The sequence below is a fragment of the Pelophylax lessonae genome, assembly GCF_965119305.1.
Source record: "Pelophylax lessonae genome assembly, chromosome: 8".
NCBI lineage: Eukaryota > Metazoa > Chordata > Amphibia > Anura > Ranidae > Pelophylax > Pelophylax lessonae.
Window position 1 is genome coordinate 94,960,766 of NC_138775.1, and position 18,161 is coordinate 94,978,926.

General features: G+C 44.4%; 1 protein-coding gene across 1 annotated transcript in view; it reads left to right on the forward strand.

Moving 5' to 3' along the window:
* DMC1 (DNA meiotic recombinase 1) overlaps window positions 1–18,161 on the forward strand; it is a gene marked incomplete at its 3' end in the record, with an annotated part of 785,302 nt that overhangs the window by 203,139 nt on the left and 564,002 nt on the right. The window contains exons 5-6 of the mRNA XM_082264958.1: window positions 10,850–10,932; window positions 15,904–15,956. Coding sequence (XP_082121084.1) covers window positions 10,850–10,932; window positions 15,904–15,956 — 136 coding nt within the window. The remainder of the gene's footprint in view (window positions 1–10,849; window positions 10,933–15,903; window positions 15,957–18,161) is intronic.

The window sequence follows — 18,161 nt, forward strand, 5'->3', positions numbered from 1 at the left end:
ATGCTTAAATGCTGCCAATGACCCCTAAGTCTTGTATTTTTTGAAGGCCTTTTCTTTAGCTCTAATATACATTTTTATGTTGGAGTTTAGCCACCCAGGGTTTAGTTTTGCTCTTTTAAATTTATTTCCCTGTGGAATGTACTGGCCCACCCCCTTGTTAAGTATGCTCTTGAAGCACTCCCATTTTTCCTCCGTGTTCATTGTTCCCAGGGTTCTATCCCATTTGATATTTTCTAGCAGCGAGCGCAGTTTAGGGAAATTGGCTCTTTTGAAATTCAGTGTCCTTATATTACCCTTGTGTTTCCTATTACTGTAATTAATACTGAAACCAATTGACCTATGGTCACTGTTTCCTAAGTTATCCCGTATTTCTATATCCGTGAGCAGGTCTGTATTGTTGGTAATCAGTAGGTCAAGTACCGCATTGTTTCTTGTCGGTGCATTCACCATCTGACCCATGAAATTGTCCTGCAAAACATTTAGGAACTGCCGAGCCTTGGCTGAATGCGCGGTTCCTTCTGCCCAGTCTATATCCGGATAATTAAAGTCCCCCATTATAATGACATTTCCCATCCTTGCTGCCAATCCTATCTGTAACATGAGGTCCGCCTCACCCTCCTCCCTCTGGTTGGGGGGCCTATAGCATACTCCCAATATTACCTTCCCCACCGTGCCTTCCCTTTGAAGGTCTACCCATAGGGATTCTGCCTCGTCCTTAGCTCCATTATTAATATCATCCCTCATATTTACCTGTATACTGTTCTTAATATACAGACATACCCCTCCCCCTTTTTTACCCTCTCTATCCCTGCGATAAAGGGAATACCCCTGAATGGTCGCCATCCAGTCATGAGAGCTGTCAAACCAAGTCTCAGTTATCCCCACAAAATCTAAGTCCCCCTCAAACATCAGCAGCTCCAGTTCTCCCATCTTGTTGGCCAGGCTTCTGGCATTGGTATACAAACCTCGTAATTTTGATCGGTTACATTTATCCTCATTTGATGTTTTTAGGCTGCTCTCTTTATTTTTCCCCGTACCCACCCTGGGTTTAGGAGCTCCGAACATCCTACCGCTAATGCCCCCATTTCTGCCCTCTGAAACTTGCTTTCCACTGGCTAATTCTACATCTGTACCCTCCCCCCCATTCCCTAGTTTAAAAGCCCCTCTAACTTTTTGGCCATCCTCTCACCCAGTACGGCTGCACCCACCCCATTTAGGTGCAATCCGTCCCTACCAAAGAGCCGGTGACCGACTGAGAAGTCGGCCCAGTTCTCCAGGAACCCGAAACCCTCCTTACTACACCAGCTCCTCAGCCACTCGTTAACTTCCCTAATCTCCCGCTGCCTCTCTGGTGTGGCTCGAGGTACAGGTAGTATTTCGGAAAATACTACCTTGGAGGTCCTTATCCTCAACTTAGCACCTAAGTCCCTGAAATCGTTTAGGACTCTCCATCTTCCTCTGCCTAGGTCATTGGTACCCACGTGTACCATGACAGCTGGGTCTTCCCCAGCCCCACCCAGTAATCTGTCCACCCGATCCGCGAAACAAAACAAAAAATCTCTTTTGCTCGGGTGGTATGTGACAAAGAACAGGTGTTCTTATATGTTCTTTATAGGCACCACTTAGGTCTTGCCGCCCCCTCAGGACCAAGGGTATCCAAAAAACACTGAAAAACAATAACAAGAAAGGGGCGCACTGACCTCGTGCATTACCACTAAAAAGGTTTATTAAAATCCGAAAACAATATACATTTTTATTTACAAAGAAATGATGATTAAGCACATGTAACACAATGGAACCAGTCGTCTCCAAAGTAGCCAGGGTACACCTCTGCTGGATGACATGCTGGTGTCCGCAAATGTCTGGCTGGGCTGACGGGTTTCAAGGGAGGACCCTCTTCCTCAGTGCCAAAAAGTGCTACAGTAGCAGTATGACCTCTGTGGACATCAAGTATGCATACCTGCATGTCCTAATTTTTCCAGTGTTTCAGTGTTTTCTACAGTTTTCTATGAGACCTCTCCCTTCCAGTTTGTGGCCCTCCCATTCGGCCTTTTGCACTTCAGTGTTCACCAAGGTGTTGGCCCTTATGCTAGCATTTCTGCACTTTTGGGCATTGCTAAAAAGTGACCTAGAAACAGAACAGCTCCCTCCAAACCTGGCAGAGCTAACGGACGAAATGGTCCAAGCTCTGCTATTGTTTTATATGTAATGCTAGATGCAGCCCCTCTTGTAGCCAGAGTATCCGCGATGGGGGTAGCTATTAGACGCATGGTGTGGCTAGAAAGCTGGTCTGTGGATCAGGCTTCAAAAAAGGCTCTATCAGAGCTCCCCTTTATGGGGGGGCGTTTTTTTGGATCCTCATCCGTAACTGGGGTGGGGGGGGGGGACGTCTTCGCTTATTTCCGGAACCATGGACCTCCTAGATTCAGAACAAATGGGTCCACGAACTGATCCGATCGGGTTACAAGATCAAATTCAGGTCTCAACTGTTCTTCCCGTCCAATCTACGCCTATCTCTAGATTGGTTAAGGATCTACGAGAGGCAGTACAAGATCTGCTGTCGCAAGGGGTGATTGTGCCGGTTCCCTCTTGGGAACGCTATCAGGGATTCTATTCAAACCTGTTCACTGTTGCCAGGAAAGAAGGCAAAGGGCGTCCAATCCTGGACCTCAAGGCTCTGAACTGCTTTGTGCGGGTACAGAAGTTTTGAATAGAGTCCATTCGCGTGGTAGTGGCGTCCCTACACCAAGGAGACTTTTGGGTCTCTATCGATATCAAGGATGCATATCTGCACATCCCTATTTACGCTGGACACCAGCATTTTCTTCGCTTCGCTGTAGGGGAGGAGCATTATCAATTTGTGGGGTTACCCTTTGGTCTTGCCTTCGCCTCTGCCGCCAGGGTCTTCACCAAGGTGTTGGCTCTGATATTGGCATTACTGCGACAATGAGGGATTGCGGTACGTGGGTACCTGGATGATCTCCTCTTAAGAGCAGACTTACATTCAGTCCTGTTGGGCGACATGACAATTACTGTACGGACTCTGCAAGAGTTTGGTTGGAGCATCAATTTAAAAAAATCTGCTCTGGTACCATCTTCAAAACTGGATTATCTGGGTCTGACTCTGGACTCCGCTCCGGCGAGGGTGTTTCTTCCCCCCGGAAAAGCTGCAAATGTTGCAGAGGGAGTTTCTTTTGCTGTTATCCAGCAACCTGTCCTCTCTGTGGACCTGCATGCGAGCCTTAGGTCTGATGGTGTCGACCTTCGAGGCCGTTCCGTTTGCTCAGTTACACACGAGACCCTTACAAAGAGAAATTCTTGTCAAGTGGAACAAAGATCCAAAATCCTTGGGCACTATAATTCGGTTGAGTCACAGCACAAAGTGTACTCTTCTGTGGTGCCTTCGCTCGTTGGCTCTATGCCAGGGCAAGTCCTTCCTCCCATTGTATTGGACCGTGACATCCACGGAGTCGTCAGGTGTTGGCTCAGGGGGGATGATCCCTGCACTCGGAGGTGCTTCACCTGCTGTGTGTCCAATGGGGGACAACCGATGTTGACCTGTTAGCCTCTCGGCTCAACAAGAATGTACAGAGGTTTGTAGCCACGTCTCGGGATCCTCTGGCCGACGCCACAGACACTCTGGTGGCTCCTTGGGGGTCAGTATTGGCTGAACTATGCGTTCCCTCGGCTTTTGCGCAGAATAGAGGAGGAATGGATTCTGGTCATTCTGGTGGCCCCAGACTGGCCTCGCCGGTCTTGGTATGCAGATCTGGTAAGGTTGGTCGCCGATGCCTCTTGGAGACTTCCTCTCATAGAAGATCTGCTGTCTCAAGGGCCGATCTCCCATCCTGCTTTAGTCGCTGGCTTTAACAACGTGGCTGTTGAAAGCCAGGTATTGAAGGACAGGGGTATTTCTGACTCAGTGATTCCTACACTGTTGAAGGCTAGAAAATCTACCTCTCAGGAAGATCTATCATTGTATGTGGAAATCGTACATCTCATGGTGTGAATCGCTGAAGATGCATCCTCACCTTTTTTCGGTGGCTAGCATTTTGACTTTTCTCCAAAGAGGGTTTGGACAGTGGTTGGCCTTCGGTACTATTAAAGACCAAGTGTCAGCTTTGGCTGTGTTTTTCAAATTTCCTTTAGCTACGCATGCTTTGATTCGCACTTTTATTCAAGGGGTTCGCCATATGGCTCCTCTGATACGATCCCCGTTCCCTCCGTGGGATCTTAGTTTGGTACTGTCTGTTCTTCAAAAAACCTCCCTTTGAGAACATTAGGGAGATTCCTCTGCTTACACTGTCACAGAAGGTTGCCTTTTTGGTGGTTATTACCTCTGGTCGCAGGGTGTATCTGAATTGGCGGCGCTATCCTGCCATTCACCTTATCTGGTGGTCCACAGAGATAAGGTGGTACTTCGACCAAATCAGTAGTTTCTTCCTAAGGTGGTTTCTGACATCACTCTGTCCTAAGCCCAAGCTTCCAAAGGAAATTGCCTTGCATTCTTTGGATGTGGTTCGGGCAATTAGGGTTTACCTGGCGGCTACTGAATCTTTCAGGAAATCTTTTTGTCCTCACGGAAGGACCGCAAAAGGGACTGGCTGCGTCATCCATGACCATATCCAGATGGATCAAGCAGACGGTGGTACAGGCTTATTCACTGAAGGGTCAGGTTCCACCTTTCCCTGTGAAGGCGCATTCTACTAGGGCACTGATTGCCTCTTGGCCTTTTCGCCATCAGGCGTCAGTAATGCAAGTTTGCAAGGCGGCAACTTGGTCTGTGCACACGTTGACAAAATTCTACAAAGTACTGTAGATGTGTTTGGCATCCGCAGGTGCTTCTTTTGGCCAGAAGGTTTTACAGGCTGCTATTTAAAAGAGAACATTTTCTCTTTGAGGGTGTATGTTTTCTAGGTGAGCTCCAGTTGTTCCTGGTTGAGCTCCATGTTCACTGGTTGGCTTAGTTTAGCCTTTGGGGAATTACATTTTTTTCTGCGTTTTTTTTTCCCACCCCTCATGCAATTACTGGTTTGGGACGTCCCAGTGGTCAAGAAGAATGTGGAGCTGCGTCTGTCAATGAACGATAGAGAAAACTGGATTTTGGACTTACCGTAAAATCCTTTTCTCTGAAGTTCATTGACAGACGCAGCACTCGTCCCTCTATTTCTGAGTGGGATGGGGTTGTTCTAAACACTGCTTGCAACAAAACTGAATCCTATAGCAGAGTGAGTGGGTGTATGCCTGCAGGGACTGCCCCATAGGCGTGGTAAAGATTTTTCATGCCTAGTGTCCTACTCCTCTATGGGGCAGCATAACCCATTGGTCAAGAACAATCTGGAGCTGCGTCTGTCAATTAACTTAAGAGAATAGGATTTTACGGTAAGTCGAAAATCCAGTTTTTTATGCTCACTGTAAAATCCATTTCTTGGCATCCCAAGAGGGACCCACCTCATTATGTTTTTCGTACTGCCTTGCCACATAACTGGAGCATGCTGGGAGTTAAAGGGATTGTCCTGCTCTGGCCTATAATTTTTCTCTTTGACAGTGTTCAAACCTCCTGTAGACAGTAGTTTAACCCAACAATAGATGAACATCTCCTGTGTCTCTCAAGTAACTCTTAGAAAAGGATTTTACAGTCAGAACAAAAAATCTTCTCTTGCTGTGGACCCATTATTCCCCTTATACTATTCATAATTACTGTAGCTTAGTTTCTGTAGCTGTATTGCAATAATGCTTCATAGAATAATATTATGTTTAATCTTTTTTTTATTGATTTTGCAGTCCCGATAAAACCATACCAATAACAGCAATAACATGTCAATTAAATACAAACGGATCATATCAGTGCCTGCATCTGTAGATAATGCATAGTAAGAATACGAGTATCAAGGATAATCGGGCCATATACATATGAAGTAGGAAAACAGCGCTCAATTCCATAATATAGTCAAGATCAAAAAAGATACAAAAACATGGATCTTAAAAGTAGGAGGGAGAGAAAACCCTATAAATATGCATTAAGGGTGTAATGGTAATACAGATAATCCTATAAAAAGAGCACCTCTGAGGCTAAGTATTTTAACATATCAGTAGAAGGTAGTGGGGAGCGGGAAGAAAGGCCATGAGAATCTATAGAGGCAACAGGAGGTGGCATAGGCTAATGAGAGGATCTTGGAAGACCCAGCAGATTAAGGCACAGTGGAGGTGAACAGATCAAAGGTAGATGAATACCGGAAATTATTCCAGACAGTCCAAATCTGTTTTAGAGTTAGGTTTATTTTCGTCATGCTATCATATTCAATTTGGTTCATTACACAAGCCCAAGTGACTAAGGTTGGTGGATCAGATTGGCGCCAGCAGCTGGTAATAACAGAACGAACTGCGGTCAAGAAAAATCTAATCAGACTTTTTGATCTGTTTGTAGGAGCCCAGAACCAGTGACAAAACCGTGAGCTGGACCTGGTTGGGGAAGGTATCACCTACCAGGTTGGCAAACAATTGCAAAATCTTTTCCCAAAAAGGGGCAATATGTGGAAAGGTACCTCAGATATGTAAACAGCGCCAACATAGTTCAGGCAAGGTAGAATCAATTTTAAGAAGAATGGAGGGGCAGTGATACCACCTAGAGAGTATACGATAATTTGGAAGATGCTGAGAGCCTATAAGATATTTTAGGCCACTCCAGTTCATCTGCCGGTATATTCAATTCCTGCTCCCATTTGGATTAATATAAGGATGAGTTTGGATAGGATTCCCGCAAAAAGATTTGATATAGCTGAGAAAATGGGTTGTCAGGTCTGAAGGACTTGGGAGATTAATGACTCAAACTTCGTAATTGGTCTAGTCAGGACATCCAGAGAGGAGTACTGTTTAAGGAAATGTAGCTGTGTATATTCCAGCCAAACACTCTGGATTGTGGCAGTCTGGAAGGATTCTAGTAAGTAGGACCAATGTTTTACCACACAAGGTACGGCACAATAAAGGGTTATCATTTTTTTCGCCAGGAAAGAAATTTAGATCTAGAAAGGGTTGGGGCAAACAAAGCGTTGGCCGAACAAGGGTGTCAAGGGGCTCAGCCTCAATGAGAGCAGCCCTCTACTCAAGTACTGGTCCCAGATATGCGAGGTAGTGCCAGTGAGGGTCTGTAAAAGGTCCTTCGGAGGCCTAAAACTAGGTACAGTTTATTGTAAACAAGTGAGGTCGGTTGAAAGTAGGGCATCTTCAATGTGGACAATCTTCTATGGTACCAGTCCTGTATGCAGAGCAGAGACACTGCCTGAGAATGCAAGGTAATGTGAGGCAAGGCTACCCCTCCTCGACACTTAGGTAAAGAAAGGGTAAACTAGCTAATCCTCTGTTTCTTCTTAAGTCAGATGCAGGTACATAGGTAATAGAATATTAAATATATACACCATTTTTGTGGAAAATGAGTATGCACTCCTCACCTCTGCAACAAGAAAAAAATATGACTGTGTATGGCACAGTGCTTACTAGAGACAAAAAAATAAATAAAATACCAGGGAGTAGGTGTGATCACGGTATCGGATCCATTTGGATATGATATCTCAGTTTGTTGGTATGTTCAGTACCAGGAACCACAGGCAACCGTAATATTGCTATGGGTGAAAAAAAGGGGGATATAGATCCTCTCAAGATGGTTGCAATTACTAGGCTCACAAATTTCTGAGGTGCATATATAAACTTTATTGGTGATTTCAAAATTTACAAAAAACAATATTAATGATATATACAATTGACAGTAGAGAAAGATGACTCAATATAATCATCGATATAAAAACATTGCTCTCTGGACCAAATAAGGTGGGGCAGCTAGTGGAAGCAGAATTCCCCACCGTGCCTTGCCCACCCTCAAAAATAGTGATGGTTGGGAGTAGAAACTCCGATGGGACAATGTATCACTTTCAATATAAGGTTTTTATTTCTTATAGAACCATATGTAGCCTATGGAGGTGAATCACTTAGAAATGAAAGATAAATAAATACACTTCTTTCAAAACATGCATGTAAATATCAAGTTTCAGTACGTGCAGAGTATACAAGTGATATAACCATAGGGCTTCTCCCGACTCACAAGTAACTAGGATGGAGGTTGTCAAGGTCACAATATGTCTCTTCAAAGTGGGGTGAAAAAATAATACCCCTGTATGGAGTAAATTCAATGATCAAAAAAAGAAAAAAAGAAGATTTATTCTTCTAATGATATTTAGATCTGTGCGTTGGAGCTCATATTGTGAGAATTGACAGCGCTGTGGAGTAGTCTTAATCCTATCTTTGGGAGTGCAACACTATGCAGCAAGTGGTATTAGTGTAGAATCTATGTGGGGGGGGGGGGGGGGGGGAGGAAAAGTGTGGGGGGGGGAGGGGTGGAGGAAAATTGTCAGATCCAGTTGATTCTGATTGTGGAAGGAGGGGGGTAGAAATGATTTCCTTTTCTTGTATTTTGTGCTTGTGGTTTAGAGGGTAGTATCTGTATTTAGTTCGCCGGCAATGGGGGCTCTTGGTACCCGGGACCTGGACACGTGTGTATGTGATGGGTATCTTCTGGGCTATACCCGATTGTAAGGCACAAAATTGAAGTGTGTGTTGCCTTTACTCACCACTCGTTGTCCGGTCGACCTGCCTCGGTATCACAGAGCTACATTACCTCAAAGCTTCGCGGGAACATCCAGATTTGTATCCCTCTATGTAGTTTACACACCACGCCGTTTGTTGCTGTCCGTTGCTCCGTTCCACCAATATAGTGCTTTGTGTTGAACGCTGTATAGCGGGATCTGGCGGGGGAAGGGTAGAGGGGAGACCTGCTTTTCCTCCGTGCAAGTGCTTTTTCCTTTTCTGTTGCTGCATGCAAGTGTTGAGTCTTTATGATCCGGTATGCAGCGGTTAAAGACTTCTGTGGAGCCGGCGGTTCCTATGTTGAGGATGGGCTGTTTGTAATGGCGTCTGCCGTTAGCTGTTGACGCATTTTGCGTGATTGTACACGCTTCTTCAGAACGTAGAGGGCGCTATTGGATGATGGTTTAAATAGTCTGTGTTTATTTCTGATTGGATAATTTTTATTAGTAGTTTTTTTCATCCAGTTTGAATGGTGCCATCTTGTGGATGAAATAAGTAATGCCCTCATTTGTTACAATTATTCCAGATTACTGTGCAGTTTTGGACAATAATAAAGTGAATAAGAAACTGACTAAGTATATATAGGTTACAATCAAAGGATAGTGGAGACTTAAAATAAAAAGCTTAAAAAACTTATGTCAGTTTTATTTGGTGTTTCTGCAGATGGCGTCTGCAGAAGGGACAGAGTGATGCAGTTACTGAATTTAAAGTATATAAGGGGTATTAAGAAAAACTATGTATTTTTCTTATAATGAAGTGATATTTTTAAGTTCTCTGTAGATCTTATTCAGTGTATTTTTTTAGGACAAATATTCCAGAAATTAAGTGTTGTAGGGCTATATAGAAGGTGTGCCGTGGAGAGGGGTTAGGTTAGGGTTTCAGGGATGGGCTCATGGGTCCAGAAATATTTTAAGACTTAGTTCATTATTCAGGCCTTTTGGGGTCAAGGTGTCTAGTCTAAAGATCCAGGCTTTCTCGTGGCGCAGCAGGACTTGGTCAAAGTCTTCGCGTCTTGCTGGAATTTTTAGTGCCCAGAAGCCTTTGACTTTGAGTCCTTTTGGGTTGCCTTCATGTTTTTCTTTGAAATGTTGTGCTATTGGGGTCTCCTCCTTCAGTCTTATACTTTTCAGGTGCTCTCCTATCCTTATTCGGAGTGTTCTTTTGGTTTTCCCGATGTAGATTTTATTGCATGGGCATGTGATATGGTATAAAAGACGTGAAGTACTGCAGTTTATGAATGAGTTTATACTAAAGTTTTTAGTACCTGACGAGTCTGTGAAAGTATTAGTTTTTTCCACAAATTCACAGATATGGCAGTGTCCACATGGGTACATGCCTTTTAATTTAGGTAAGTCTGTCAGCCAATCCCTTTGTGTATTTGATCTGGTATATTCAGAATGCACCAGATGGTCTCCAAGATTTTTAGATCTTTTTGCTACTAGTAGTGGTTTTGGGCCTACTACGTTTTTAATTCTGTCTGTCATTTGTAGAAGGTGCCAGTGCTTGTTTAGTACTTCCCTGACTTCTTTCCATTGATTTCCAAATTTTGTAATAAGGCAAGGTGGAGCTGTGGTGTTTTTGTTATTTTTTGGTTTTGATGTGTTGAGGAGTTGTTTTTTTGTTTTTTGGCCTGCTTTACGTCTTGCTCGTCGAAGGGTTCTATGAGAGTATCCCCTCTCTCTAAATCTTTTGTATAACTTCTTTGCTTCAATTAGGTAGTCATTATATTTGGAACAGTTTCTTTTTAACCTTATAAACTGCCCTACAGGGATACCTTTCTTCAGTGGTTCGGGGTGTGCACTGTCTGCTCTGAGTAAAGTATTTGCTGCCGTGCGTTTTCTGTAGGTAGTTGTTCTAAGTTTTTATATAGATGATTATATTGAGTCATCTTTCTCTACTGTCAATTGTATATATCATTAATATTGTTTTTTGTAAATTTTGAAATCACCAATAAAGTTTATATATGCACCTCAGAAATTTGTGAGCCTAGTAATTGCAACCATCTTGAGAGGATCTATATCCCCTCTACATACCCCCCTTTTTTCACAGTGCTTACTAGCTTGATATTCCTTGTGGCTCCCGAAACACAAGACTGCAATCTGTGGAAGTTGGAAGTCTAGATGAGAAGATACTAAAATTAAACTCCTAGATAAAGTTGTGTAATAAATAATAGTGACATATGTGGTGATTATTTTCTTTCTACACTCTCTAGGAGCCTGGGTTTCTGACAGCATTTGACTATAGTCTCAAGAGGAAGATGGTGTTTCACATCTCTACAGGAAGCCAGGAACTTGAGTAAATTATTAATGGCTACATAAATATATCTGCTACTAACGCATTATGTTATTATTATTTTAACTATTAAAGCTGATCTCTGAGAAAGTCCTCCCTTGCAGTGGGACTGTACCTGCACTAAAATAGTTAACTACTTGTTTATGCCTAAGGTATGGTGGCACTTTAATTTACCACAAGTGTGCATTGGGAGCTTTCAGGTACACGTTCGTTACTGTGCAGGGATAGTGTAGGGAGCACGCTTTCAGCACAGTGTAATGTTTACCTAACACCTCATATATGTGGCCGTTCAGCGTTAAAGCCCACCCACTGAGAGCCTGCAAACATGTGTCAGGTCGGCTGGAAGTGCTTAAGCTGGCCATACACATATAGATGGCAGCTGAACGGAAAGATTTAACAGATTTTTCTATCCATGCTACATGTGGATGGATAATTCTCCACTGCAGCTATAATAATTTGAGAGCCGGCCAAGCTGTCAACATACTTGGATAAGGCCTGCATTTGATTGGATGCAGCCATTGTTCAGTCTTTGATTTTTGAATTTAGTTCTTTAGGAACTTAACAAAATTATTCCACCAGTTGTACCCCCCTTCTTCATTTTCTTTACAGGTCCCTGATAGTTAGCTGGATACAATTTATAATATACACCCCACACCTCCTTTAAAGTCCCAAACTCCTTTTCCTTTTCAAATATTTAAAATATATGTGACCAATCGATAGATCAACTTCAGTACAACAAGCCTGAAAAAAGATGGATCGAAATTCATCCTTTTTCTGCTGAAAATGGAGAATTGCGATCCATCTATGGCCAGCTTTAATGTTGCCTACAGGAGAATTAGACATTAGACCTATAGAAACAGAAGGAAAAAACCTTACATCTGCTCCGTTACCCTTAAGCCCCATACACACGGACAGAAGGCTGGGCGACATTGGCCGTTTCAATAAAAAACAGCCGACATTCAGCCCCATGTGTATGCCAGCCAGTCCAACAGAAGCTGGCCTGGGTGGCCAGCTTCTGTCAGATGAGTATGCTGGAAAACCAGCAGCCGGACGTCTCCCGATCAGCACTCTCAGCCGATGGCTGGGAGCACTGATAAGAGTGTTTTTGGCAGGGGGGCCGTACCCCCTGTCAGAACACAACATCAGGGAGATAGCTTTACTAATGTTGGATCATTAGTACAGCCGCTCCGACCAGAGCTGACGGTTTTTGTTGTTGTTTTTTTTTTTTTTGTTTAACCCAGCAAAAAACTCATAGTGTAACCAGGCCTAAGTATCCCCAGGAGAATGGATGTCGTCTTCCTCTCTGCTATATATTTCGCTTGAATTGGAAATAGTTTTTACCATCAACAGACACTTATAATTTCATGTTTGGTGTTAAAAAACCCATGTGTTTTAGCTAGCTCGAAACTCAAGATTTTTTTTAGGTGAGGCCAGTATGTTTGGCAATTCCTTGCAGAGCTGTCAAGACCAGAGCTATTGCAGCTTTATTGGTCCCAGTTTCTAAAAACTCCACTCTCCAGGTCAGGCTAGAATATCAAGAAAATTATCGGGGACAGAACTGTAGCAGCTTTGTCTGTCCCCATCTCTCAGTGGTTGTAAGGATCTGAAGCAGGTTCTTGTTGTGTGGATTTTTTTTCCCCCTAATGTACCTGAGGTGTCTGTGGGTGTGACATTTGCCACACTAATGGCTATACTAACTGTATGCTTGTAAGAGGCCAGTTGCTCCTTTTTTATCTATGGCTATGTGTGTGTTTTCTAACAGCTAGGCACTTTTGTTGCCAAAGCCATCATTTAATTTAGCACAGCACTGTTTCTGTTCCTGATGGTCAGGTACCATTGTACTCAATCTGCCATTTGAATTTGCCACTTTGCTTCCTTCTCAGGCTGGGGGCTGATGATGCCACACAGTAAAGAGGCTGTGTGTGCACATGAACCAAGCTCTTTGTCAGGGACTCAGACGCCGCTGTGCAGCCAACGCTCCATCTAGGCGATTGCGCATGTGCGGGTGCGCGTGCACGCAGACGTGCCGGCGCAGCGCGCGTGCGTCATGACGCACATTGTACCAACCCAGCCTCCTCTTAAGGATCGCTCACCCTCTCATCCGGCGCTGGATTATCGTCCGCTTTCTGTACCTTTTGACCTGTGTTCTGTTCCTGTTTCCTGTTGTGACCCCGGCTTGCTCCACGGACTTGTCTCTGCCTGATAACTTGTGTACCGCCCCTGGCTTGCTCCACGGACTTGTCTCTGCCTGATAACTTGTGTACCGACCCCGGCTTGCTCCACGGACTTGTCTCTGCCTGATACCCTGTGTACCGACCCCGGCTTGCTCCACGGATCTGCTTCTGCCTGATACCCTGTGTACAGACCCCGGCTTGCTCCACGGATCTGCTTCTGCCTGATAACCTGTGTACTGACCCCGGCTTGCTGTTATTTGGACTGACCACACGTGTATGACCCCCGGCCCGGCATTTACCACTGCACTGCTTGCTTTCACTGGAGCTTCTCAGAAGGGACCCGGATATCCCTCTCAGCCATCCACCTGCACCACTACAAGCACCCAGTGCTACTTGGGTCGCGTCACCACCTGTCTCACTTCCAGGGGTGATTCGCACTGAGCTGCAAGGGAAGCCCTCTCAGCACTTCGGCCTCCACCCAGTGATCTGACACTCTTGCTCTCTCTCTCTTTGCTGCCTTTTTTTCTTCACATCTGTTCTTTCTGAGAGATTTTTGTACCCATTCAGTGCAGCATTTAGTGAGTCTGAACTCTCTGTCTCTGTCAACAACACAGGTAGCCAAGTAACAATCTGCATCTTTATCAGCTGTCAGGTACCAGTGTGTCAGGAACCATGAATCAGACTGAGACAGAAAATGCAGTAAAAATCACACCTTTAATGTAATAGTAAAAAATAGTACAGATCCGGAACGTAGTCAAAGATAAGCCAGGGTTCTGAAGCCAAATTGGAAATCAGACAAGCCAGTGATCAGGGAGCCAGAAATCGGCGAAGTCAGTAGTAGAAGGTCGGGATCCGGAACCAGAAGGGACGTCAGCTGAGCAATGTCTTTAACAGGAACACAGCAGAGAAATTCAGGATTTCTTGACAAGGCGAAGGCAGGAAAAGAATGAACAAGGCAGTTTAAATAGCCAGAAGGAGCTGGCTGTAGGTGGGACTGACAAGCAGATAATGATAACTAGGTGAGCCACTGAGGAAACTAAGAGTACTGACAATTTTCTGACAGCTGAGTAGCCTGAGCACAGAGTACAGAGCTGCTGCTGCAAGCCCAGCCCTGACACAGTGGAGCATTGAAGGACAGCCACTCTCATATCGCATGAACACTATGTTCTGCTCTGCAGTCTGAACTTAGGAACACAGCAAGGAGATGAAGCACACCTGTAGCTATTTCATTCAGCCTGCAGTGACAGTGACCACACAGTCTACCTCCCCTGCTAGTCAGCGAGTATTCCAGGGAAGTGGGATGTTTCTTTTCACTTGAGGTGCCCAAATTTTACTGTAGTGGTTGTTCTACAGTTAAAGGTGACCCACCAACTAAGGAATATGTTTGTGCTATGTTTGGTTAACAACAGGAACTGTAGATGTGCTCAGTGGTTAAGTTGATGTTAAAGAGGCACTCCAAACTCGCTGCAGAGACAGAAGCATTGTCACAGGAATAGCCAGTGCCGTAACGGGCGGGCAGCGAGGTACCGAATCATAAGCAGAGCCGAAGTCTAGAACAGATTCAGGGTCAGGAACTGCCGACGAGTCAGGAGCAAGCCGGGTCAGCAACAAGGGAACGCAGGATGAGCCCTGTTTCAGTCAGTAACAGATGAGCAGTGTGCCGTGTTTACAACGGCACACCGCCTTCTGTCAGTCCCTGCAGCGATTCCTGGGTTCCCGGTGACATGTTGCTTAACTGCAGGGCTAGAGAGCGGGCGCACGATCGTCCTGCAAGCAGCGCACGTTCGAGACCCGCTCCCGCAAACCGCCGTACAGTGGTTTGCACAGGAGAGCCAGACTGCCACATTATACAGTATCTGCGGCGGCTGGTCGTTAAGCCGTTGATGGATGATTGAGATAACAGGATGTTAGCACTTACTGTAAAATCCTTTTCTTTAAATCCATTGAGGAACACAGCTTCCTCCCCTCATATTGTCTCTTGTCTTTATACTGCTTGCTACAATTTAAGCAGGTGTGAGGTGGGTAGAGTTTTATAGCCTCTAGGGCAGTGTTTTCCATCCTTTTTCAGTCAAGGCACTCTTTAAAATTATGCACAATCTCAAGGTACCCCATTCTAAAATGTAAAAAACTAAACAATAGTTTTACAGAAAGCAGCGGCATCCTCACACCTAGGACACCCAATATTGGAGGTGATACTTTATATTATTTTAAAGAAAATACACCTTTGCATACTGGTACAGCATTTCCCTTCCCCTCTCGGTTTTTCTCCCTCACTCAGCTAATGTGATCCCAATTTTAATATAGAGAGCCAAACTAGGATGACATCATTGGTTGTTAGGATGTCGGTGACGAGACGATTATAATGTTATAGAATGAAAACCTTTGTGTAACTAAAAGGCAGGCTTCATCCAGTTACTGGCTTGTATACAATTTTTGAGCACCCCTGAAGAAACCTGAAGGCACCCCAGGGTGCCTGGGCACCCTGGTTTAAAAAAAATGGCTGGTCCTCAGTTTCTATGTGCCTAGTATCCATTTCACTAGTAATAATAAAACCTTTGATTGCTTATAATCCATAAATGCGTGTCCCTCAGTGGACTCCAAAACACGGATTTTTTTGGCAAGTAAAAATCTAATTATTTACTATATTTCTTACTTTTTCTTGTAGATCAGAAGCTTGTTTAGACATTCATATTTTTATGCCATTATTACATCATTGTAATGTCTTCGCATTGTCAGTACTGTAGAATATGCATAAAGCAGTAAAGCTAATAATTTTGGTATGCACCTTTTTATTTTTCAGCAAGCTTTTAGGAGGGGGAATTGAAAGTATGGCGATAACAGAGACCTTTGGAGGTAATTATTCAAAATGTAACTCTACGTATATAAGAATTAACACTGCATTATGAGTTGGCAGTAGATAAGGTATCTTAAGATGGCTGGACTGGAGATACCTGCCTGTCTTAGAATGAATTGCTTGAGCGCTGGGACTTGTAATGATTCTTGTCTAATGTTAACAATGGTGCATTTTTCATTTTACACTTTTCTTCAGTGCGCACGATATCATGTACATAAAATTTGTGTGCTGGTGTGCAGTGTAATGCTGCAATGCCTTGCATTGCTTTTTTCTTCCTCAAAAATTGTATTATATTATGCACTGCAGTGCATTGCAATGTGTTTTCCTCTGCCCTCCCCTATTAAAAGAATGTTCCATGTGTTTAAAATTGAAAGTGCTGTCCAACGCAGTAGAGTCTGACTGGCTGATAATGCTGCCCCTTTTCTCTAAAGCTGATAAAAAAATCTGATACTTGGCACTACTATGAGTATCTATGCATTGTTCTACAAAATGATTGTCATGTACCTGGCTGGAGGCTGAGGTGACGAGAGGGCTCCCCTTGTGGCTGAGTGCCGAGTACCCCTGAAGGTGGTGACGGAGGGTGCTCTGCCCAAAGATGCCTGCAGGTGAAGCTGCCTGAGGAAACCAGGACACCACGAAGGTGGTAAGAACCAATGGTTCTCTGGAGGTGCTGGGGGGTCTTGACAGTAGGGAAAGCAAGAGCAAGACCAGAAGCCAGGCCGTGGGTCACACACTGGATGTCAATAAGGAGCAGAGGCAGGTAGCGTAGTCGAGGTCAAGCCATGGTCAAACACAGGAAGATCATCTGGAATAGACAGGAGCAGGTCCTTGAAGCAAGCCAAGTTCAGAGCCAGGAAAGAAGTCAGAGCAGGTCAGGGGTAAGCCGGGTCGGTAACTGGTAATCAAACAGCGGCACAAGAAACAAAGGATATAAGCTGGCGATAATCCAGCAATGTATGATAGCCACTGATGTCTTTCTATAGGCCAGTGAACACCGGTAGTTAGCACGCTTTGCGTAGGCCAATGCGTCATTGCATACGACGATTTGCCATTGCGTGCCTTTCGCTAATGCGTATGCACAAATTAGCGCAATATTGGGCATTCGCATATTTGCCAGTTCTTCTCGGACTTCTTCCCTGACAATTATCTCTCCTGCTGCCTGGCAGGTAATCTCTACCCTGTTTTATAGCAGCTAATACGTTAATGTCAGGTCAGGTCAATGTCAGGTCTGGAAGACATTTCCCCTGACTCCGGTAGGACATGTAAATCTCCTCAATATGACCTTTCTCCTGAAATTTCTGTATTCTGTCTTCAGAAATCCCCTGGTTCCTATCCCTGTTTCATTCTTTACAAAAGTGGATGACAATATCACATCCTATATTTGGGCTGGATTGGTTCCTCGGATAGCAAAATTCACCCTGCAGTTACCCCTTTCCTCAGGAGGGTTGGCATTGCCCTGCTTCCGGAAATACTACTGGGCAGTAGTGCTGCTTATAGTGCACTGGTGGTTTGCGCAAACAATCAAATCCATCAGTTAATTTGGAGGCTTCTAACCTGGGGTTGTATTCAGCTCTGCCTAACCTAGTTTTCCGAGGGACGAGGACTATGTCGCGTATGACACTTTTGATGCATACGACGGTTCAGGTTTGGGAGCAGGTGACGGCCGCTCCTGGTGCAGTTAATACAGTTTTTCCACATACCCTGTTATGGGGTGTGGTGGAAATTATTGGGGTCTGGCGCATAGAAATTTGCTTGGTGCACGGAGAACTTTGCTGCGCTAAAAAGCGCACTTGCTGATATTAATACCCGCCAAGCGCCATTAATCCCTTGTACTGAAAGCTACAATGTATAGCTCTTTTGTATAAAGAAATCCTAGCATGCTCAGCGACAAAGAGAGAAACAGGCACAAGCTGTGCAACGATCAATGTCAACAGAAAGAGTCCCTGCTTCAACACAGGGCCCTGGTTTATTTATAGTCAGGAAAAAGGGGTTTACAGTGGGAGGGGACAACTGTACAGCACAACCAGTCACACACATGTATACATTCAAAAATTCAATAGAAAGGGGAATGTATATTCATGCACAAGCAAGGCCATGTGTCGGAGTTTCCCGTCGTTGGGTGCATGAGCGACCATGCACTATTGCTAACAATGAAACGCACATGTAGTAAAATGTCCGCCAAGCACTATACAATGGAACTAGAG